The sequence below is a fragment of the Myotis myotis genome, unplaced genomic scaffold (assembly GCF_014108235.1).
Source record: "Myotis myotis isolate mMyoMyo1 unplaced genomic scaffold, mMyoMyo1.p scaffold_m19_p_7, whole genome shotgun sequence".
NCBI classification, from domain to species: Eukaryota; Metazoa; Chordata; class Mammalia; order Chiroptera; family Vespertilionidae; genus Myotis; species Myotis myotis.
Genome location: NW_023416379.1, coordinates 71,120,626 through 71,144,732, shown reverse-complemented (window position 1 = coordinate 71,144,732; position 24,107 = coordinate 71,120,626). Strand labels below are relative to the sequence as shown.

Below are 24,107 nucleotides of genomic sequence, written 5' to 3'. Positions count from 1 at the left end.
TTTTATTATCACAAGTCAAAAAAAATTTCCTATGTGAATCAAAATAATCTTCAAATAGTTGTGTCTTTCTGTATGTGGCTTGATGTATTCCAAGATCAACACATGTGGCTCTGTTATAAGCAGCTAGACCAGTGGTTCTCAACCTTGGCTGCACATTAGAATCACCTGGGAATCTTTTTTTAAAATCCTGATTTCTGGGCCTCATCCTCCGGAAATTCTGTTTCTTTGTTACTAATGTTGTGGCCTCACCCCATAACAAAGAAACAGAATTTCCAGAGGATGAGGCCCAGAAATCAGGATTTTAAAAAGATTCCCAGGTGATTCTAACGTGCAGCCAAGGTTGAGAACGACTGAGCTAGACAGACATGAGCAGAGCAAGGATGATGGGTTGGGTGCAGAAGGTCACCAGGGCTGAAGCCCTGGGTGTCTAGCAAGGGGCAAAACTGGGACAACAAGAACCTCACCCCCAGAGTAACCTTTCCACCCCTAGCATATCGCTGTGCATGTGGAGTGGACCCCCTGACCTTTTCCTCCCTAAAGATAACATGTAGGCCTCAGCTCCAGGACCAGAAAAGCAGCAAAGCCAGACAAGTGATGCTGTGGCTGCCCCAGGACCAGCTGCATTGACTGATGACCCCCTGCCCTGGGGCAGACCAATCAGGGGAGAAGGAGACCCTGAAAAAGCACATCTGGAAAGCTGATGAATATTCTATTGAGATCCTCCCCTAAGATTCCCACCTGCAAGAGAGAAAGAGAAATACCCTCAACACAAAAGACCCAGTGAGTGCTCTCCCGCAAGGGAGCACTCCTGAACTGTTCCCCTCTCCCTCTTCTTCCCCCACAGGCACGTATCCCCTAACCTCTAAGGGACCCCACAAGGCTTGCAACCAAGGGAGCAGTGGGCAGTGGCATATTGTCCTGGCAAACCCCCTGAACCTGTCTCCCTTTTCTCTGACTTCCCAGTGAGCCAAAGCAGCCCAGCCCAGGCTCTCTTGATACTTTCTCTATGCCCTTCCATGTTTCACTGTCCTAAGTGTGTTTTTGCTGTGGACAATAAATTCTTGCTTGCTTTGCTGAACTTTGTCTCTTGATTGAAATCTTCCCTTCAGGAAGACAAGGACCGAGGTTTCATCGTCTTGCCGGCACCAGCTGTATGTTGACACAGCTAGGCCTTTGTTCCATATGGGACAATAAGGAGTTAGGATGAATTTCCTACCTGCACCTTCACCTTCACTTTCTTACTGCCACTTCCCATCCTTTTTAAAAAAATATATTTGTATTGATTTCAGAGAGGAAGGGAGAGGGAAAGAGATAGAAACATCAATAATGAGAGAGAATCATCCACTGCTGCCTCCTGCATGGCCCCTGGTGGGGATTGAGCCTAACATTCTGGCCTGTGCCCTGACTGGGAATTGAACCATGATCTCCCGGTTCATAGGTTGATGCTCAACCACTGAGCCACTCTAGCCGGGCTCATTATTGATGTTTTTATCTCTCTCTCCCTCGCTGAAATCAACAAGAATATATTTTTAAAAATTTAAAAGAATTGAGAAGATGATGCAAATGCATCATCTTGGTTTCTCTCGAGTTTCCTTTAGCTGTCCCCTACTCATCTAGCTAGCCTACCTGAAAGCATTTAAGATAAGAGGGTCAGTTTGTGTGCCTAGTTTGTGTGACTGAAGTACCAGTGAGAGTGCTAATAACCCACTACCTTCCTTCCTAACGTCATACTTACTAAACAGTAGCTCCACTGTCCATGCAGGTCCCACCGTTGCCACAGTTTATTAAGCTACAAGGAGAAGCATCACACTGGCCAACGCTGAGCCCAGCATCTGGGTGGCCCTTAGGATTTCCCAGCCTTCTGAAATGGCCGTCCTTCCTGGTGCAAACTTGAATAGTGAAAACACAACCTTGAAGGAAGGGTAAAAGAATTCATATAAAAAATGGAGGAAATAGATAAAGCAGAAAGACAAGTTATTTTCTCATTTTTAAGGTAACATATTGTTCTTTTTTAAATTTTATTAATTGGATGATGGATATGTTAACTAACTTGATAATGGTACTCTTCACAATGTATATGTATACCCAACCATCCCATTATACACATTAAATATATGTAACTTTTATTTGTCAATTATACATCATGAAAGCTGGGAAAAAAGAAAGGTCTTTTCCACCCCAATATTATATAAACATAACTAAAAGGGCAGTCGATTAGCTAATTAATGGAATTGTTTGGGATACTGAACTGTATTGTAATTTTCCTCATTTCCTTCAGGACTTAGAGTTTATTTACAATGTGCTATAAATCAATATTGACAACAACCATAAATAGGGTCTAGAAAATGATAGCAGATAGGCTAGATTAGATTTTATTTCTAAAACATTTTCTGAAGCAAGTCTGAAATAATTCCTCATGGTGAAAAAAAAAATAGGTTCAGTTTTGAAAGGTCAAGAATATGCTTGTTAACTTAACTTAGTTCTCCCTGACAAGCACCATCCTCAGCCTGCACCGATATTTTCTCATTGTAAGAGAACTGTCATTTTCTTCCTTAGATTTAATCTTTGTTCTTCTCCCAACTACTGCTATTATGCAAAAAAGCACTAATATGGTATGCTGGGTGAAGAAGTGAATGAATGAATGCCAACTGCTTTATATGGAATGTCCAGGTAGCTCAACTAACACCGCAGGGATCTGCATGCCACTGCCTAGTGAACTGTACTCAGCAGAGAGCAGAAGGAGGATTGAAGTCAGGTGGGTCCGGGTTCAATGACAATCTCTCTCACAAAATGACTAGATGACCCAAACCTAACTAAGTGCCAATCTTTTTACATTTAAAATGGGGACAAAAATAAGTACTCCATGGGTTAAGAGGAATAAGGTAACATACATAAACTGGCCCCTATCATGATTGGCAGTTAAGGCCTTATATTTCAGCTCCCACCCATACCCCCTTCCTCACTGTCTCAGAAATTCTTTATTTACTTTATTAAAAAAATTCTCTTTAACAAAAAGTTGTAGGGTACCAGAATTAGATTTTTGTAGTTTTTATAATCATGCACACAAAAAACTTGGCTAATGATTATAATATATATTAATGTCTGAAGCTGTTCATGTAAAACCTCTCCCCTTTTATATGGATAGGAAATAATTTTGTTATGAGGAACTGCTCAAATATTTTTGACTAAAAACCTGGCAGTGATATATGTAGAGAAACATTTAGCACATACAAATAGTTACATGTGTTTATTTTAGAGAGATACTTCTAGTCAGTCAACATATCATCAGCTTAAAGGCAATTATAGTGGAAGCCATTTGTAGAAGGCATATTGTAAAACGCCACTCCTATTAATATTGAAGATGAAATATAGTCTGCTTAGTACAGTATCATGCAGCAGGTATTCACTACATCTATCCTGCAAGTGATACAGTAATTATGATAAAGATTTTTGGAGCCATGAGCCATGTGTCAAATATACTAGTCAAATATACTAGGTTTCAAATAAGTGATGGCTTTATTTATTTATTTATTTTTGGTCAGTAAAATGATATTTAAATTATTGCAGTAACCTCATTTTCCCTCCTTATGGACTCTGGTTTGAAAAAGTTCATGCAATTAAAAAAGAGAAAGGGAGAAAAGTTGAACTAAAGAAACTGTACTGACAGTGTAGGGCACTTTCAGGTTGGAATAACATCCTTAAAGTGTTGTTAATGAATCTGGATCTATTTTATGTCCACTCTGTTCAGCTGAGTAATAAATATTTAATCATCCCTGTATCAGAGAACACTAGCTGCTATAACACTAGAATAACAGATAGATGGGATAATAGATTCCCCATGTTCACACTTGTCAAAAGCAATTTTTAATTCTATGTCAGGATTAAATAGGCCGGTCAGTGAAAGTAACAGACCTTAGAACATTGGTGAAAGCCATAGGCCTTCTCCTAGAAAAATGCACACAATTGCATGCATGATTTCAGGAGACTCAGGAACCCACGAGACCCCATCCCTCACCCTCAGCCTGAGAGCCTGCAGCTGGTAACAGATGCTACTTTGGAGAGCAGGGGAGAATTCCCTTTACTAGGACAGGTAATCAGGAATGACCTCTTTGCTTGGCATATGTAGATGATTTAATCTGGAGAAGAGTTAAAAAACCTCAATATCCTTATCACTGTTAAAGGTTATAGGGAAAATAATGACTCATGATAAGCCATTTCCAGAACAGAAACAAACGGACTACATTAACAGTAACGATTTGTATTTTAGACTGAGGACTTCTGGCTTAGGGTTGTTTATCAGCAGTGTTCATAGAAACAGGGAAAGCCTAAATCAGATAGTCTTGTACTCTGTGTGATTTAATCCCCATTCTAAAGAAAAATAATCAGGCCTTATTTATTTGTGTTAGGGATGTTAGAATTTAATAATTAGGCTAAGGCCAGACTAACTACTAAATTCTTCCATAGCTCTACATGCTTTGTTATGATTAATTAATGTAGTGATTTCCAAATCTGGGAAGGCTTACTTGAAATGCAAATTTTTAGATCCCATTATGGAGATTTTGATTGAGTGGTTTTGGGGTAGGGCTCAGAAGTCCATATTTTAAAGAAGTCACCCTATATCCTTCTCTAGAACCAGTAGAGTTCAGTTTTGGGAAAGCATAGGTTTACGGTTTAGTTGCAATCTGGTATTTATGGTAGGTTGATAATGATTGTCCACAACCTACAGTTCATAGTAAATGCTGGTTTATAATGGAGAAGAGGCAGACAGGAAGGGAGAATTCAAGAGTCAAATGATAAAATTAGGCCCTGGAGCGTCGGTAAGATTGTGGATTAAGTGTCAAGTTCCAAGAGGACCCTCCCCAAATTCCCATCCTACCTGAGGACCGTGGTGCTGGCAGCCTTCCAGACCTGCTGTCCCGAGCTTCTCTCATAGGAGGGCCAGCTGTTTGAGTGCTGAACTCGGGTTCATAACACACAGAAGGAGAAAATGACAGGTTTTGAAGAAAGCCTCTCTTTGTTCTCATTATCAAGATGTGAAGAACAGTTCCTAATAAAGGGAAGAAAATAACACAAGCAAACCAGGAAGCTTTGGACTCCAGTAAATCTGAAAATGTCAAGTCCAATGACAACAGGATGGAGTGCCGCTATTAGTTAACATTTATTGAGTGTTTATCAGGTGCTGCTTTCTGGGTTGAGCACTTAACATTACTTTAGCTAATTGATCAACTCACGAGAACCCTATGGGGTAGGTATTTTATCTTACAGAGGAAAAGTGGAGGTTTGGGGAGTTGAAGTAAAAGGCTTAGAGGAACACAGCTGCTGGGTGGCAGGGCCCGAATCTGAAGACAGCCCGACAGCAGGCTGTGCTCTCACCCACCGTCCGTGCAGCAGAGAAAGAGAAGCGAGTGTGTGACCGCGGCTCTGTCACCTCCACCACCACCATCACTAGCACAGGGAGCACGCTAAGCCAGGAGGTAACCTGTGTTCTCTTTCCATTAACTCGCTCTCAGAACTACAAGCAAGACAAGTGTGGCTAGCATCCCATTTTACAGATGAGGCACAGCGAGGCCCAGGGACGTTCGGTTACTAGCCAGGGTCACGAAGCTTGTTGGTGGCAGAGCTGAGGTGCATACCCAGGCAGATGGGTTCCGAGCCCACATTTTTATCCTTAGTGCTGGATCCAGAGTATTTATGTCAGCATCATGTCTGTGATTAAATGACAGCAAATTCTGATGACTCTCCAATGGGGTCTCTGTTTCATTGAGTGGAAGATGTGTGCTTCTTACACATTCATAAGTTTACCCATCCTTTCCCTCCAACTGAATGTTTTTAAAAACTCCTTGATTTGTTACGCCCTCACAATCCTTTCCAGACGGTCTCCTGCTGTGAAAGCACTACTGAGCTCCCGATCATATTTAGCCTAGCGCCTTAACTTGCTTCAAACGGTTCTTTAACACACCCTTCTGAGAATCAGCACTGATTACATAGTCAAAGAAAACGTTTCTTTGAGAGCCCTGGCACAATGAACTACTTGTATTGAAACCCGCCCTTGTATTATGTTGGATTAGCTGTGTTGCTTTCAATATGTTTCAAGTATGTGGCCTCCTGCGTCAGTGTTTAGGCAGAAGTTGGTGAAGGTGGGGAAAGGGATGGTGCCAGGCAGGCAGAGAGCTCAAGTGCCGGAGAGAGCTTCGGATGCCTCACAGGGACCTGCATCCCACCCTGGTACCTGCTCCTTGGTTTTGGATAGAGAGTAGGCTGGTCATGGGAGAATGGCTCAGGACACTAGAATGAGCAGCCCCTCGACCAAATATTCTGGGACTAAGGATCCACCAAAAAGCTTATTTTCACAAAATGCATACAGTGATGGCGAACCTGTGACACGCGTGTCAGAGGTGACACGCGAACTCATTTTTTGGTTGATTTTTCTTTGTTAAATGGCATTTAAATATATAAAATAAATATCAAAAATATAAGTCTTTGTTTTACTATGGTTGCAAAAAATTTCTATATGTGGCACGGCACCAGAGTTAAGTTAGGGTTTTTCAAAATGCTGACACGCCGAGCTCAAAAGGTTTGCCATCACTGCATTATAACAATTCAAAGCATGTGTTTATTTTATAACTGCTATGAATCACTTTTATAGGAAAGATGTGAATGTATGTTCCCTTTTGAACACAGGAAACATGATGGCGATCTGATTATTTGCCCAAGCATGGTGTTGGGTCTTTTTTCTTTTTTAAAAAAATATGTTTTTATTGATTTTAGAGCAAGACAGAGGAAGCGAGAGGGAGAGAGAAACATTGAACAGAGGAAATCTGATTGATTGGCTGATTGATTGGCTGCCTCCTGCAGGTCTCCTACTGGGGAGCGAGCCTGCAACCAGGACCTGTGCCCTGACAGGGAATTGAACCAGTGACCTCTCAGTGCATGGGACAGCGCTCAACCAACTGAGCCACACTGGCCAGGGCTGGTGTTGGGTCTTAATCCTCTTGGTTTCTGGTGGCCTCAGTGGGGCTATACCTTGGTGGTATGGATTAGTTGGCTGCAGTCTGTCACTCATCTTTTATATCAACTACATCCCAAAGTTGGCTGGAATTTCAATTTTCACTGTGACTCCATGAGGTCTACACTACGCACCCTATATTAAAAAGCACCCTATATAAAAAACCACTCACATTCGACTTTTCCTTTCTTTTGCTCCACAGAACTTATCACCTTCTACCACTATATAACTTCCTTATTTATTATATGTAGTGTTTATTATCTCTTCCCTCTTTTGACTAACTAGAATCTAAACTCACAAGTGTAAAAATCTCTGTGTTTTTTTCCCACGGAAACACCCCAAATACCTAGCACATAGGTAGTAAGTGATTAATAAGAATAAATGCTTTCCTTTAAAATCAAACTTTGATTAAGTCCAATCAGAAAGCAATCCAAATTGCTGGTTTGGGAACTAGAAGTATACTCTTTAAATGTTTTTTCTTTTCCCAAATTTTGAGACAAGTGGGTATAGTGTAAATATCATCCATGCCTTACCTTGAAAGCCATTTTTAAAATCGGCTCCATTTGGCAAGAGATCTGGAGTGTCTTCACTGTAGCCACCTACATAAAACTGACTGAAGACATTGAGACCAACCAGTCTTCCTGGGGAGATGATGGGTTTATTTTGATGATCATCAACCTTCAAAAGGAAAAAAAAAAATCAAAACCTATTAAAAAACAAATTAATTCCCCAGGGTGAACTGTTAAGATACTCTTTTTTATTTCCCATTAACTTGGTATGACAAAGACCTGAATTTTGAAGAAATAAACAATTCACCACTCAATTCCTTGCTTCTCTGCTGGTGTCTGTTACCATGGATATATTAATATAGCAGTGGTGGTTTTGCATTTCAATCAAAATCACAGTTCTTCAGAGATTGAGGAGCCAGCATCCTGCTGGTCCTCCTCCATCTAGCCTTGCCTCCCTCTCCCATCCATTCTCAATACAACCACCAGAGTCATTTACCAAAAAGTGGAGACCAACTATGGTACCCAACCCCCCTTCTTAAATTTCACAGTCCTTCTCCATAGCTCCCTGGATAAAGATCAAACTTCTTAGTGTGACATCCAAGTCCTTTGATGGTACAGACCCTGTCTACCTCTAATCATATCTCTTGCTTCCCCTCACCTGAAAGCCAAACCGAACTACTTGCATTCTTTGAGTCCACACTGGCCACTGCACTTTTTCCAAACTCCTATTTATTACAAGGTAGGCTCACACGTCACCTGTTTGGGGAAGCATCTTTTGAATGCGTTCTCTCTCCTTATTTCTATCAGTCACCCCCCGCTTACCTATTCCCACATCCTTTAATTGACATCATCCTTCTGGTCCTCCATGTTGTGCACTGGTTTGTGAACTTCGTGGGGACGCGTGGCACGGCCTATCACCTTTGCCCAGCCTATGGCCTTTGCAAGACCTGGCCAAACACTGTGCTCGCACTGAGAAGTCTGAGGGACAGACGAAGGGATGACCTTCAGCCAGCCCATTCGGAAGAACCTCCCCAGATGGACCGTGTGGACCCCAAGGCTCAGATCCAGAGGATTGCTGCTGATACTTGCGATGCCGGACCCCAGGTTCTAACTACACCACGCGGCTGTTGCGCAAACCCACTGCCAGGAAGTCATCGCCATTCAGCCCTGGAATGAGAATATGCCTGGGGCATGCTCATCGGGGGGACTGTCAGGAGTCTAGCCAGCTCCATTTCCCTGGCTGCTTCTGAGTTACAGAGCCGGGCAGTGAGTTGTCACAGACGCCCAGCCTCTCATCAGCTCTCGGGTGTGTGTGTGTGACTGCCTGCAGTTATATTCACACCCACGGACACTGAGAACTAAGCGGTGTTTTTCTTTTTAAGCCATGAGGAGTCTCATCAACCCAGGGATATAATTAATACCTAAAACGTTGGAATTAAAAGCCCCCTTTTTTGGTCTGGGTGAAATTCCGTGTGTACTGTACAATAAGTAGGTCTTTCTAATGGAGTAAAACTGCTCTGGTGGTTAACAAGATTCAAATGATGGAGGTAACCTAGCATCAGCTTTGAAATTTTCTCCATGGTGTGAGGGGAGTATAAAGAAGATCTATTTCTATAGCTGCTCAGGGTATGTTATCTTTGTTCTATTGCAAAAGCTCTTGGCCATGCCACCGCGACTAGGGAAAGGTGGGTTGCTTCTGTGTCCTCCTTCTCTCTCTCCCCCATTAGTGCAGGGCCACCCACCAGCATAGTGAATTCCAGTGCCCGGAGAACTCAGGATACTGCTAAGAGAGACCCATGTGAAAAGGGAAGATGGTTGGGAGAGAGATTTAGCATCAGGCACCAGGGAGAGGGTCCGGCAGTAGTTGTGGTGGCTTTAGGAAGGCCTGGGATGGTTAAGGGTATAAGACCTGGCAGATGTGAAGAACTGGCAGGTGGCAGAACACACCTAGGTAAAGACTGAGCTTCTAGAACGAGGTGGAGGCAAACGATCTATTGACAGGTAAGTGGGATCAAAAAACATCCCCCAGTTTCTAAAAGGTGTGTTTGTAGACCTTTATACTGAGGCTTGCAGGTAGGGAACTGAGGCAAGGACTTCTGCTTGGAAGAACAATGTAAGGACCCCATAGAAAGAAGAGGCTTAATCACAGGGCAAAAAGCAGGAGTGAGCTCTTGGACATGGATGGAATTATTATCATATGGACAGCCTCCCTCTCCTGTAATGCTAAGCTGGGGGACTTGTCTGCTCCCTTGGCCTCTGCAGTTGGGCTGATCAAGGTAAAGGATAGAAAGACCAGCAGGAATGGAGGTGGGCTCCCAACGGTGCTGGAAAGCAGAAGACAGAAATGTCATTTAGCCCCACCCGGCTTGGCTCAGTGGATAGAGCATCTGCCCGCGGACTGAAGGGTCCCAGGTTCGATTCTGGCACCTACCTCAGTTGAAAGCTCGATCCCCAGCCCTGGTGAGGCGTATGTGGCGGCAACCTCTCTCACACTGATGTTTCTCTCTCTGTCTCTCCCCCCTCCTTTCCACCCTTTATAAAAATTAATGGGAAAATATCCTTGGGTGAGGATTAAAAAAAAAAAAAGAAATATCATTTAGAGATGTTTGAACTCTGCCTCTGTTTTCCTAATACGTCTTCCCTGGGCTCTGAGCTGAGTTATTTTCGGATGCTCCTTTGGTGAATCTAATATACAGCTAAGGTGGAGAGCCACTGTGTTAAATGCCGCACCGATGACTAAGCACGCTGGGGACAAATGGCGTCTCTCTCTCTCTCTCTCTCTCTGTCTCTCTCTCTCTCTCTCTCTCTCTCTCTCTCTCTCTGTCTCTCTGTCTCTCTCTTCTCTCTCCTCTCTGCTCTCTGTCCTCTCTTTCTCTCTCTCTGCCTCCGTCCTCTCTCTTTCTCTCTCTGCCTCTCTCTCTCTCTCTCGGCCTTCTGTCTCTCCTCTTTCTTTCCTTTCGCTCTTTCTCTCTCTGTCTCTCTGTCTCCTCTCTCTCTGTCTCTCTCTCTTCTCTCTCTGTCTCTCTCTCTCTCTGTCTCTCTCTCTCTCTGTCTCTCTGCCTCTCTCTCTCTCTGTCTCTCTCTCTCTCTCTCTCTCTGTCTCTCTGCCTCTCTCTCTCTCTCTGTCTCTCTCTCTCTCTGTCTCTCTCTCTCTCTCTGTCTCTCTGCCTCTCTCTCTCTCTCTCTCTCTGTCTCTCTGCCTCTCTCTCTCTCTCTCTCTCTCTCTCTCTCTCTCTCTCTCTGCCTCTCTGTCTCTCTCTTTCTCTCTGCCTCTCTCTCTCTCTCTCTCTCTCTCTCTCTCTCTCTCTCTCTCTCTCTCTCTCTCCCCCTCTCTCGATTTCTTTCCACCTGCAGTGCTGCAGCAGGTTAGCTGGGTTGTATATTTAAAGTGTAAAGAGCTCCCAGGAGGAAACATAGATTCAGGAAGGCAGTTAGGCACAAAGGAGAGAAACCTCCGTGAGAGATTGGAGACAGTCTCTCAGGCAGCTGTTGAGATCAAGTCCTAGGGCGAGATGGCTGGAGAGGAGAATGATCAGCGAGTTATCTGTGAGTTGTGAATGGTGGTCTTTTTGAGAAATTCTGGTGGGCATCTGAGTCATCTTCCCAGTGATCTAGGGCAGTGGTCGGCAAACTGCGGCTCGGCAAGCTGCGGCTCGCGAGCCTCATGTGGCTCTGTGGCCCCTTGAGTGTGGCTCTTCGACAAAATACTGACTTCTGCACATGGGCCACGAAGTTTCAATCGCACTGTACGTGCGCGCCCCCACGTGATATTTTGTGGAAGAGCCACACTCAAGGGGCCAAAGAGCCACATGTGGCTCGCGAGCAGCAGTTTGCTGACCACGGGTCTAGGGGGTAGGCATGGGGATGGCATCCTGCCCACTGAGCTGGGAGGTGGTGGGAGAGCAGATTTATTTGTGCCAGCCTTCTTTCGGGCCTTGTTGCCACTCCTCCTGCCTCCAGTTGCTGCCAGCCTCTTTCCTGCAGGAATGGCCTTCTCCTCCAGGTCCTCACAGCCTGGTTGGAAGGACACAGGAGGTTGGTCTCAAGTGCCATGGGGAGCAGAGGAGAAGCAGTAATGGGGGATGGTTATTACGATGGGGTCGGGAGGACGGGTTGGGAGATTGAAAAGGAGGTGATTTTCAAGTTGGTTTCTAGCCAACTCATAAAACGACAAACAAGAATTGGCTGGCGGATGAGGAAAGGGGAAGGGCTGAAGCGGGCTGTTCAGAGCAGGGGGAGCGCATCGCCAAAGCCCCGGAGGAGCAGAGAACAGGTGCTGACGGACCTGCTGAGCGCTGGGCCTGGTTGGCGTTTCGTGTCTGTGGCAGAAGCAGCCATCTCTTTAAGGGCCTGACATCGGACAATAAAGGATTTAAATATTTTTCTCGAGAGTTTCAGGAGCCATGAGAGGATTTTGAATAAGAGAATTATATTAGAGCTGGATTTTAGAGGAATCTCAAAGCTGTGTTGAGGGCAGACATGGAGGCAGAGAAGGAGTCTCATTGGAAGGTCATTCAAGAGACTCCAGAGGAAAGAATGTCAAGGCAGGGTCTAGGGCAGAGCCATCAGCAAAACAGAGGCAGAGTTCAAACATGTCTAAATGATGTTTCTGTCTTCTGCTTTCCAGTGCCTTAGGGGCCCACCTCCCTACACCCCTGCAGGTCTTTCTCTCCCTGACCTTGTTCAGCGCAATAGCAGAGGCTAAGGGAGCACCCAAGGCATCAGTGTGTGATCCGGAAGGAAAATTTGAAAGAACAGATCCATTTGGAGTGAAGAGTTGAGGAAGAGGGAGCAGTTGAAGGTGGTTCTGAAGAAGCTGGTTAGAGAGCCAGGTGGAAAGGCAGGTCAGTCCCAGGGCTGGGGGCCTCAGAAAGGAGCAGCTGGGGGAAAGAGGCCGACGTCGGTGTACAGATACCCCTGCTTACAGGGCACAGACGTAGATGCTCCAAGGGGTGGGCATCAGAGAGCCAGGGAGCCAATCAGACTGTCAAGTAGATGACAGAATCTCCGCGCCCCCCCCCCCCCGCCCCCGCCAATGTGGGATGGTTGGTCTTGAGCCTGCAGGGAGCAAGCGGGCTCCAGATTTCTCCACATCCATATTTCTTTGCCTCCAATTATTTTATGTCCAAAGACAGGGAACCACAGACATGCCTTTGTAGCATGGTGCTGGCATCTTATTTACAACCCATGGGTCTATCAGGGTTGTTTCCCTTTGTCACTCCTTCCACTCTGGACTTGTGCCTTCCAGGTGATTTCAGAGAGGAAGGCAGAGGGATAGAGAGTTAGAAACATGGATGAGAGAAATATCAATCAGCTGCCTCCTGTGCACCCCCTACTGGGGATTGAGCCCGCAACCACAGGCATGTGCTCTTGACCAGAATCAAACCTGGGACTATTTAGTCTGCAGGCTGATACTCTAGCCCAGGGGTGGGCAAACTTTTTGACTCGAGGGCCACAATGGGTTCTTAAACTGGACCGGAGGGCCGGAACAAAAGCATGGATGGAGTGTTTGTGTGAACTAATATAAATTCAAAGTAAACATCATTACATAAAAGGGTACGGTCTTTTTTTTTTTTTTTTTTTTTTTTTTTTTTTTTAGTTTTATTCATTTCAAACGGGCCAGATCCGGCCTGGGGGCCGTAGTTTGCCCACGGCTGCTCTAGCCACTGAGCAAAACCAGCTAGAGCAGGTGGACATATTTCAAGGGCTTGGAATTTCTCTACGGGGTGGTTTTGCAAACCTGGACGTCCATCACAATCACACAGAGGTCTTATAAAAAAAAATACAGATTCTAGAATTTACATGAGAATCCTTGAAGTTAGGCCCTGGAAATACTTTATTAGCAGGCTCCCCATCTGGTTTTATTCAAAGCTCGGCTGATGTTAATAACCCTAGCAGGGCCAGGGCATGTGGCCTATGTTGTCACACAGGGCTCTGTGCTCAGAAGGGAACCACAGACATGGTTCAATGCTCTGCTGTCACTTCTTGAAATTCTTTGAACTATATTTGGAAAGTGAAGTCTATGGGACAGTAGATCAGAGATGCAATGTTGGCTGTTTCTTGTCACCCTGTTCACATGTAGTGTCTGTGATATCCCAGGAGAACAGAATGCCCACAACCCCAGGAATTCACTGAGACTCCACCAAGTGCAAGACAAGCATGTTCATCTAACAGCTGAAGAGGTAGAGGTGCTGACAATTCTCAGAGGCCATGCTTTCCAGTTGAACCAGGATTTACTTCAAGCACAGAAAAGCAATGGTGGTCTAAGAAACATGAATAACCAGGACCTTCTCATTCCTTTCTTTCTCCCACTGTTTCCCACTATCAGCTAATTATTTACACCAAAAATGATGGCAGAGAGGGAAAGGAAAGAGAAGGAAGTCCCTAGTGTTTTTCCTTTCCATCCTTCCTTAGCCAATAGCAGGCCTAAGGTCGTGTGGACAGATGTGCATGGATCAAGGGGTGAAATAGACACAGCTGACAATTCCGTGCAGCGCCTCTACTGTTCTGACAAGAAAGAATCCCAGATGCCTGCACAAGCTGTGCACTACCAGCTGTGCAGCTTCCATGATCATGCCTATGAGTGAGAAGCTCTTATATTTGCATTTCAAACCAGCGTTGCACAATATAGAAATGAATGGTAAAGTTCATGCTCACAATTTAACATTTTAATTCTTCTTAATGTGGACTCACATAAATAATAAATAAAAGGCGCTATAAGAAGTTGAGAGACCCCCAAAGAAAAGCAAAATGCTTTTAGTATGTTTAATGGCCTTGTGTCTCTGCTTCCTGAACAAGGAGCCCTGCATGTTCATTTTGCAATCGGCCCCACAGAGTCTGTAGTCGTCTGGAAGGGGGACCTTTGTTGCCCTTATAAAGCAAACCAGGAAAGAAGAGCAAAATGAAACTAGATTGGCCTGTGCATCTGGGGTTGCTGGGAGCCTGTGTAAGTAGATGAGACACAGACTCGCGGGGGCAGGAAACCTACAAGGTTTGTGGGGTGATGCTGATGCACAGGGCCCTCGAGAGGCCACACAGCTGCTGGGTGGCTGGGCCTGCACCTGAGACAGACAGCGTGACTGCAGAACCCACGTCCATGCAGCAGAGAAAGGGAAGCAAGTGTCTGACTGCAGCTGTGTCACCTCCCGAGTGCTCCCTCCAAGGAAGAAGGGGGACAATCATATCTCCTAGCAATTTCCTAAGGATCCAGTGATGTTGAATGTTAAGCACCAGCAGGTGCTGACCTAGCACATACTAGGTCCTCAATCAATGCATGTTTTATTCCTTTCCTTTCCGCTGTGGGCTGCCCTTAGCTTTGTGAACTCCACTTTCTCCCCCTGCTTCATATAAAAAAGCTGGTCCCCGTGCAGGAGCACACATCTGCTCCCAGTTAACTTTTGGAGTAGAATTGTTCTTTTCATTTTCCCCCCCTCCTTCCTTAAAGCTATAGCGGTCTTCCTTGCTTCAGTGCATTTCTCTGACCCAACAAAAATTTTTGGAGAGTCAACCATGAAGATCAAGTAAAGTGACTTGAAGTTATAGTTTGTTACCATCCATTTATACATCTCATGCCACTATCCTGTAATTTATTGTAATGGGAATTTCTTGGCTTAACACATAATAATATAAGCAATGCCATACTTCAAACAGCCACCAATGCTATCCACTACTTTTATTCTCAAATTCAGTGTTTTGCTAGAACATTATTCTTTGAGTAACTTTGAGAAATATATGATACAATGAAGTGTTTGCTTTTTTCTCTTTCTTTTTTAAATGAAAAGAATTGGAACTAAGTCATTTGGCACACAGAGCACAAACCCACAAGGACTCTTAATGAAACCAGGTTTAGGAAGAATATTTTTTGACAAAGCAAAGGATAGTTGTTGGATATTATCCGCTGATGCTAAGAAGGAAGGGTTTAGAGAGATTATGTTGTACAAGCGATAAAAGGGAGGAAGGAAACAATAAGAAAGGACTTTAGATGAATAGTAGTTAAAAGCAATGAGAGCCCTGACCAGTTTGGCTCAGTGGATAGAGTGTCGGCCTGCGGACTGAGGGGTCCCGGGTTTGATTCCGGTCAAGGGCATGTACCTTGGTTGCGGGCACATCCCCAGTGGGAGGTGTGCAGGAGGCAGCTGATTGATGTTTCTCTCTCATCGATGTTTCAAACTCTCTATCCCTCTCCCTTCCTCCCTGTAAAAAATCAATAAAATATATTTTTTAAAAAAGAGCAATGAAATCTAGCAAGTGAATAAAAATTCTTTCTGAATGCATAGAAAAACAAACAAACAAACAAACAAACAAATTTGGTCTCCCTTTGGCTAGAAAGACAAGTCATAACTGAATTCTACAGTTCCTGCTAGGCAGAGAGCTCTGAAGTGGTGTGTTGTGGTGAACCATGCTTAGCCTTTTATTTATTTTTTATTTTAAATATATTTTTTATTAATTTCAGAGAGGGAGAGGGAAGTATTTACTACTGGATTGTTTGCTTGTGGTTGGTTTTTAAACCTAAAGGTTTTACTATTAAAAAAAATATTGTTATTTATTTCAGAGAGGAAGGGAGAGGGAGAGAGATATAGAAACATCAATGATGAGGGAGAATCATTGATCAGCTGGCAGTGATGGCGAACCTATGACACGTGAACTCATTTTTTGGTTGATTTTTCTTTGTTAAATGGCATTTAAATATATAAAGTAAATATCAGAAATATAAGTCTTTGTTTTACTATGGTTGCAAATATCAAAAAATTTCTATATGTGACACAGCACCTGAGTTAAGTTAGGGTTTTTCAAAATGCTGACACGCCGAGCTCAAAAGGTTCGCCATCACTAGCTTATGGCTATGAGAGGGTATATTCAGAGTTTAGAAAGAAAGCTCAGTCTATATGAATGAAGAATTAGATAAGTGTGAATGATTTTAGAAAAATAATGGAAGACATGGAATTAGAATCAAAGCTAAAGGGCTGCAAAGGAAAAATATATCTAGGTTGAATGGAATCTCACCTATCAGAACAGTACATATTGAGTGGTATAGGATTCTAGACACTTGAGCCATTTTTACCCCATAGTCAGTGACAGTCTCTGCTTTAGTGGGTGCTCACCTAAAACTAAGATGACTGGAGACTTTGAAGGAACTCTTAAGGAGCATCCAGTCTGTTGATTCTAAGATCTGTACGGCTTCTAATCACAGTGGCCGGCACTCAGCCTCCTGTTCTGTGGATGGAACCATTCAGCTATGGATATTCCAGAGCTTTGAAAGCATCAGAACCATACACAGCCATGTCCATGAGGTGCCTTCTTTTGTCATTGTGTATATTGGAGACCATGTAGTGTCTACTTCAAGGGATTCGATTATTAAAATATGGGCAACGTAAACTGGCTGCTGCATGTGGCCAAATCAAATGGCGCCCCGACTTCCAGCTGTGCTGGTGCAGACTGTGGGTCGAGGGTGACAGTGACAGCACACGCCATGCTGTGCTCAGAGCACATGGAAATGGGACAAAATGCATTTCCTGGGGCTACAGAGGGCCCGCATTTTTCTGTCTCCTGAACAAAAGGATCTGAGACTAGAAAAAGTAGAGAGTCTGGTTTTCTCTTGCTGTCTGCTGTCCGAGATAAGACCATGAAAACAAGGAATGTAAGCACCAGTTTATGGGTAAACTTGAATTTCCATAAGATGGAACCATATGTGCCTCCTGGGAGTACAGAAAAAAACAGTGCAAATGTGGGCTGGAGTTTACTGATTTGTACTTGGCCCTCGTCTTTTTCTTGTCCTCCGGATGTTCCTCTATGACACCCAGGTTACCCCATTGAACTATGCTTAAATGAACATTCACTCTTCATGCAAATTTAAAAAGGGTTGGTAGTGGAAGGGGATGTGTGAGGATCTACATATTTTTGTCATTTTTAATCCTGTTTGAGCACTGGTCAAATATGATAATCTTATACATTTCTTAGTCAGTAAAGTGAATTAGTTTACTAAAGCCAAAGATATTTAATTTCACGAAAACTAAGATTGGGTAGTTTGAGGTTGTCAGGAAGAAATTTTCACGATTTCCAGTTCACTCTCATGTGATTACAGAAGAAGATAATGAGCATTTTTCTGTTGCAAAAAAAATTGAATATGAACATCTACTGTCAGCTATGTTTATAAAATGCCTCGGCCTCTGGAATTGGGAGAGGTGTTATATTAAGGAATTGGCTGCAGCCTGCTCTCTCATTCATCAGGGATCTTCCTCCTGCCTGATTTACACCACAGGCTATAAAAAAACAGGCTGAGCTGATTGGATTTTGTGACACTCCTCTCTTCATTTTTCTTTTTCTGTTCTGTGGATGACATTCATTTCATTTATTTCCACAGAAAAACATCAAGCTATATTTATGCAGTCGTATTTTGTAGTACAGTGAATAACTAAGGGCTCGAAGTAAACAAGAAATTAGTTGGCATGAAATATGAGGCGATCTTTCCTAATTACCGCAGCACAGAAGACCTACATGCTGATGACTGACAGGAAGCGACACGCATAAAGGGCTTAGGCACATAGATCATGAAATTACAGATTTTTTTTTCTGAAATATTCCTTTGTGACATTATACCTTTTTAATACAGGCTAATGCCAGATTTCTTGTTTTGTTAAGCCTCACCTGAGGATATTTTTCCCATTAATTTTTAGAGAAAATGGGAGCGAGGGAGGAAGGGAGGGAGAGGAAGAGGGAGAGGGAGAGGGAGAGGGAGAGAGAGAGGGAGAGAGAGAGAGAGAGAGAGAGAGAGAGAGAGAGAGAGAGAGAGAGAGAGAGAGACATCAATGTGTGAGAGACACACATTGATTGGTTGCCTCCTGAAAGCACCCTGACTGGGGCTAGAGTTTGAATCTGCAATTCAGGTACATGCCCTTGACCAGGAATCAAACCCGCCATCCTTTGGTGCATAGACCAATGCTCTAACCACTGAGTGACGCTGGCCAGGGCTAATGTTCAGATTGTAACTTACATTCAATGATGTAAACAGTGATACATATCTCCCCTCCCTACTTTATTTAGGTCCTAATTTCTTCACTATAATCCAGATTAATCTATGTCTACACAGTATTATTAGCTACCAGGATAGCTTGTCTACAGTCTTTCTGTTAGTGGAAGATTCAATAAACAGGTAATTATTGATTTCTCACTCAGTGTGTGCCATGTGAATGATGCAGTTACGGATGCAAAAGAAAACTGAAGTCATGCAGTCATGGCTTGTCCAAACATAATTTAAGATTAATCTTGCTGAGGTACAAGACTAAAATGATGAAATTGTTGTTATTCTAATGTTTTTGATATATGACAATGGTGACTTCATATGACTGAAAGTAGGGATTGTGGATAACAAAACAGTATACAATTAGATACCAGCTTATGGAATGTAAATTGAGAGTTCTACACAGGCTTTGTGTAGATCAGCTATAAGGAGACACAAATTCATTAGGAAATGTTGCATGATGGGTAGTTTAGAAGAGGTGACGAACTGGAACAGCCTTCCAGGCAGGTGGAGCGAATGGGTGGAATAAACCGGCCGTTATAGACTGAGTGGCCAGATTATTATGACCACCCCATCAGTACTTCATTGACACTTCCAAAAATACTGAATATTGGAAACTTCCTAAGCAAATACTCTCAAGGTTTTGTTATTATTATTATTTGCATAACTAATTCACTTCATTGTACTGATGGGGTGGTCATAATCATCTGGCCACTCAGTGTAAAGCTGCTTGCTGGCTGGGGATTCGCGGGGCCCAGGCTGGGGGAGAACGGCACTGGGAAGGCAGCCAGGCTGGGGTGGCACTAACTGTAGAGGACTGGTTGCAATGGAAGGAAAGGACGAGAAACACACAAAAGGGAACAAAGTTCCTGACTGTTCAAGCTGGGTAGGGTTTCTACTTTCTGAATGTCATCTTTTCTATCACTTACGCACTTCTTCTCTTTCAGTGATGCCTCTGTTCATGTATTAGACATTATGATAGGGGCTGTGAGTACCAGACATGGTCTCTGACCTCTGGGTGAGGATTGTTAATTAAGAAAATTTTAAGCATATGTGTTGTGCCTTCCTAAATTGATTGTAAGTTTTAGTCTGATGGGGACCATAGGCTTTATTTTGGCATTACACCTTTCAAAAACTGCAATGAGTTGCCTATATGTGGCAGCCACTATTGATATAAGAAAGAAAAGCCATGGTACAATTCTCAAAGAGGTCCCAACAGTTATAGTAAAACATTGTAATTGTTACCAGCCAACTGCAGTGAGATTAAGTCTTAAATGTTCTTGGAAGTGTTAAAGACTTCAAAGAAGAATGATCTTTTCAGCTGAGGCTTTACGGGACAGACATGTTTTGGAGGCACACAGTGAAGGGTGCCTCGCTCAGGAGGATGGAACAGCCCGTGCAAAGGCACAGAAGCAAGGACATAGCCACACGACCCAGAACACACACGTGCACGAATCCTGCTGAGTGGAGAGTGGATGGAAGGAACACAGATGGTACTAATGGGATGGGTAAACCTCTGTGTAATTATGCAGAAGATTTTGGGTGTAGGTTATGATCAAGCATGTTGATTGGGCAAGAAATGTTTGCACTTGTATGTTAGGCCCCCTGGAGCAAAAAATGACTGGGCAGAGGGAATGGAATGGAGGCTATTGCAGAGAAGCTGGAGGCAATGAGGAGAAGAAAGACGATAGAAAGAGAAGATAAAAAACAAGTCATGGGGAGGTAAAATGGACAGGCAATGGCATTTGGTAGAACATAGGGGATAACATGGAGAGAGACAAGAACCTTGCCTATCTTGGTCATAACTGTCTCTCCACCACCTTGAAGAATGTCTCATCTAGGTTCCCAGGAAGTAGTTGTCAAGTGAGTGAAAGGGAGATGGATATCCAGGTGCCTCCTGGGTTTCTGGCCGGAGCAGAACCTTTACGCCAGTCCCAAAGGAGGGACACAGGAGGGGACACCAATGTACGTATTCAGCTGTGAACTGCTGGACATGCAGGTGATTTCTAGAAGAATAAACCACAGGACATACAATATAAGGGTGTGGGGGAAGGAAAGGAAGAAGAGATAATGAAAGAAATACCAAATATGACTGCAGGAGCACAGGAAGAGGATTGGGTTAGGTTACAATCACAAGTCAAGAGAGATTTTCAAGCTGAATTGTTTGAAAGGGTAATTTGTCCAGAGAGTTCAATGAGAATAAAGCCTGAAAAAATTGGTGAGCAGCTTAGGGAGACTCAGGGAAGAGTATAATCAGTGCCGGGGTATGAAGGTCCCTCGCCTTCTTATGTAGACATGTCAGAATTAGAGGTTGGCTTACATTTCAAGTTATTATAGAAACTCTGTGGCTTTGTGCATCTTCTAACCTAAGGAAGGTAAAGGCAGCATATGGAAAGGTAATTTTAATAGTAACAACCAGTATGCAGATCAGAGATTGATGCTACTAAACAAGAATAACAACTAAAAAAAAAAAAATAACACCTAGCTCTGGCCGGTTTGCTCACTGGTTAGAGCACCTGCCCGTGCACCAAAGTGTTGTGGGTTCAATTCCTGGCACATACCTGGGTTGCAGTTCATCCCCAGACCCTGACGCGGTGCGTGTGGGAGGCAACCAATTAATGTGTCTCTATCATATCGATGTTTCTCTCTCTCTCTCTCTCTCCACCCCCTCTCTCTTCTTTCCACTCTCTCTAAAAATTCAATAGAAAGAATATCGTTGGGTGAGGATTAACAATAACAAAAAAAAAATGAAAAAGAAAAGAATAACTCCTAAATGTGGAGCTATTACCACCATGAAAAACAAACTGATTTGGATCATAGTTTTTTATGTAGAATAGATAATTTCAAATCGTGTGGTTAATATTAATCATTAAGTATTTTAGAGAAATATGTATCTCTTGAATGAATAACTTTGTGATACACAAGTGGACACATCATTCCTACATATTACATTCCTACATATTCCATATTCCATCCCCACACATGGTCTAATTTAGATAGTCCCTAAAGGTTTTGAGAGGGTGCTCTCAAATATTAGTCGTGTAAAAAGTACCAAAGGTGCTTGATAACATTCTATTATTTAATTCAAGAGGGCCTGGGAATTAGCCTTTTAACAAACACCCCCACGTGACTCTGATACAGCCATGAGGTGGTCCTACTTGGAGAAGCATTGCCTTAAAAATCAGGTTAGTGCTATTTGCATTTTTTTAGCTGGTGTTCTGGCTCCCTCAGGTGGTACAATGTGGAATTGCATGTTTCAGATTTCTTTTCACTGATTAGAAACTAGAGCTCCACAATTTACCTGTTCATCTAGCCTTTACTTAGCCATGCTGCCAACCTACAAATGCCAAGTGCAGAATTAGCTTTCCTATCCATCCATACAAATAAGATGAATAGAGAAACCCAGGAAATGTTATATGTGAAATTCCACAATTTAGAAAAATTGTGGCCCAAACATTAGCTATTGTTTTATTTTATTTTATTTTTTGAGAATTTTGAGAGTGTTTAGTAGCAGAGTACTGAAGAGTTATTTGGTGCAGTATTTTCATGAACCAAGTGTTGATGCTTTGCTTGGGTTCTCCCTCTGCGAATCGTTCGGGATTTAGAAGATACGCTTTAAAATAAGAAGGGCCCAGCGGGTGTAATGCTCCTTTGAATTTTTTATTTGCTCCTTTTTTTTTTTTTTTTTGTAATGAAAAGGATATAATTGATAAACATGCTGAAGTGTGTGAGGATTAAAGGGTGAGGGGTAGGAATTCCTTCTTTCTCCCCTCTTCCCTCTGTGACTTCTGGCAGCCATTCAACAGATTAGTTACTAAAACCACCTGGGGGAAGCTTTGTGGTTGAAATAGTGATAACTGGGACACCGTTTCTATAAAAGAGGAGAACTATCTAGCCAACCACAGCCTGGCACAGAGGGTCCAGGCCCGAAGTGCAGGGCAGGCTATCAGGACTCAGAAGAAGGGGCATTGACCAAAGGAGGTGGGGCAGGTAGCCTCCGGGGACATCCTGATGGAAAGGATGGCACCTGACCTGGAGCCCCTAATAAAGGCTGCTTTTTAAGTACGTACCTTTGTACAACCATACTGCCTATTTACATATCATACAACTATCTGTTCTATGAGAAATTTTTTTTACAGTTATCTGTACTTATTGTGGTTCTCTTATCCATTCATTCAGTACTGATTATGCATCAGGCTAAGTGTGGGCATGTAAAGTCAAATGGGGACAACTTGGTCTGTGTCCACATGGAGCTCCCACTCTCTGGTGGTGACAGACAAGAAACAACTACCTAAAATGGATAAAGGAATTATACCTTGAGGTAAGGGCTTGCAGGAAATAAATAGGAAGGTGAGGTAGAGAATAACTTGGGTGGGGTGGGATCACACCTACTTTGGTGAAGGTGGCTGGGAAGGCCTCCTGAAGAAAATACAGGCTACTGTGTTCATGGAGTTCCAGGCTATTTTAAGCGTTTTGCATGTACTATGTTAATCCTCACAACTCTACCAGGGAATGTACCATTATTATGCCCAAGTGACAGATGAGGAAACCGGGGCACAGAGACATTAAGTGACAACACGTAAGTTGTAAGTGGTGGAAACTGGACTTAAGTCTACACTGCCAGGCCCCAGAGCCTGCTCTCGCGACCACTCTGATGGCCATTTCCTATCCAGGCAGAGGGAGGAGTGAGTGCTAAGTCCCCGAGGTGACCAAGGCCCTGGGAAAGATCTGTGGGGAGGGGCCTGGAGATGGTGGGAGTGGCCTGGTGGAGTTAGAGTGGAGGTGAGGCCCTTCGAGAACATGGCAAGAAGGTTTGGATCTCATTCTGAGCACAATGGAAAGTCAGCTGGGTTTTAAGCAGGGTTCACATATGATGAGACGTCTTTTAACAAGGTAATTCTTGCTGCAACTTGGAGAATGGATTGCAGGCAGGAAAGGCCATAGGAAGACCAGTTAGGAACAGATTTTGGAGATAGAATGAATAGCACCTCCCATGATCAAGTGCCCCCATCCAGTGGAGGAGGTGGGGGCTGGCCCATTATACTTCCCCAGGGGCAGGCTCCTTTCCTGAGGGTGTTACTATGGAAACCAATGTGCAGTGTGAGGAGAGTCACTGAGGGAGCTGGAAAGAACAGAATGCTATTGGCCCCAGCACCATAGAACTGCCGGTGGTTGGCAGAAAGGTCTCTCTCCAGTGTAATGTGTTCATTTCACAGATGAGGACACTGAGCTCAGAGGAGGTAAGTGATTAATTGCCTAACTAGTTGGTTGTTTATTTGGGAGTAAAACGTGTGTGCTTTTCCCTGACCTTCACAGGTGCATACCTGGTTTCTACTTAGGACAGACAAATTTAACTTACGAGGTGATTTCCCACCAATTCTAGGGCACTGGTGTACTTTGGTACAGGCCGAAAACTTTCTTCATTTAAAAAGTTATGTATTTTCATTGATTTCAGAGAGGAAGAGAGAGGGAGAGAGAGGTAGAAGCATCAATAATGAGAGAGAATCATTGATCAGCTTCCTCACGCACGCCCCACACTGGGGATCAAGCCCGAAACCTGGGCATGTGCCCTGAT

General features: G+C 43.6%; 1 protein-coding gene and 1 non-coding gene across 2 annotated transcripts in view; both read right to left on the bottom strand.

The window, feature by feature from the left end:
- Window positions 1–24,107, bottom strand: part of EYS (eyes shut homolog) — a 1,264,258-nt gene that overhangs the window by 49,653 nt on the left and 1,190,498 nt on the right. The window contains 4 exon segments of the mRNA XM_036318417.1: window positions 1,736–1,910; window positions 7,540–7,684; window positions 8,518–8,629; window positions 8,631–8,682. Coding sequence (XP_036174310.1) covers window positions 1,736–1,910; window positions 7,540–7,684; window positions 8,518–8,629; window positions 8,631–8,682 — 484 coding nt within the window.
- LOC118660877 lies at window positions 12,549–12,679 on the bottom strand. Its single transcript, XR_004969070.1, has one exon. It is a non-coding gene; the product is annotated as a small nucleolar RNA SNORA38 (small nucleolar RNA).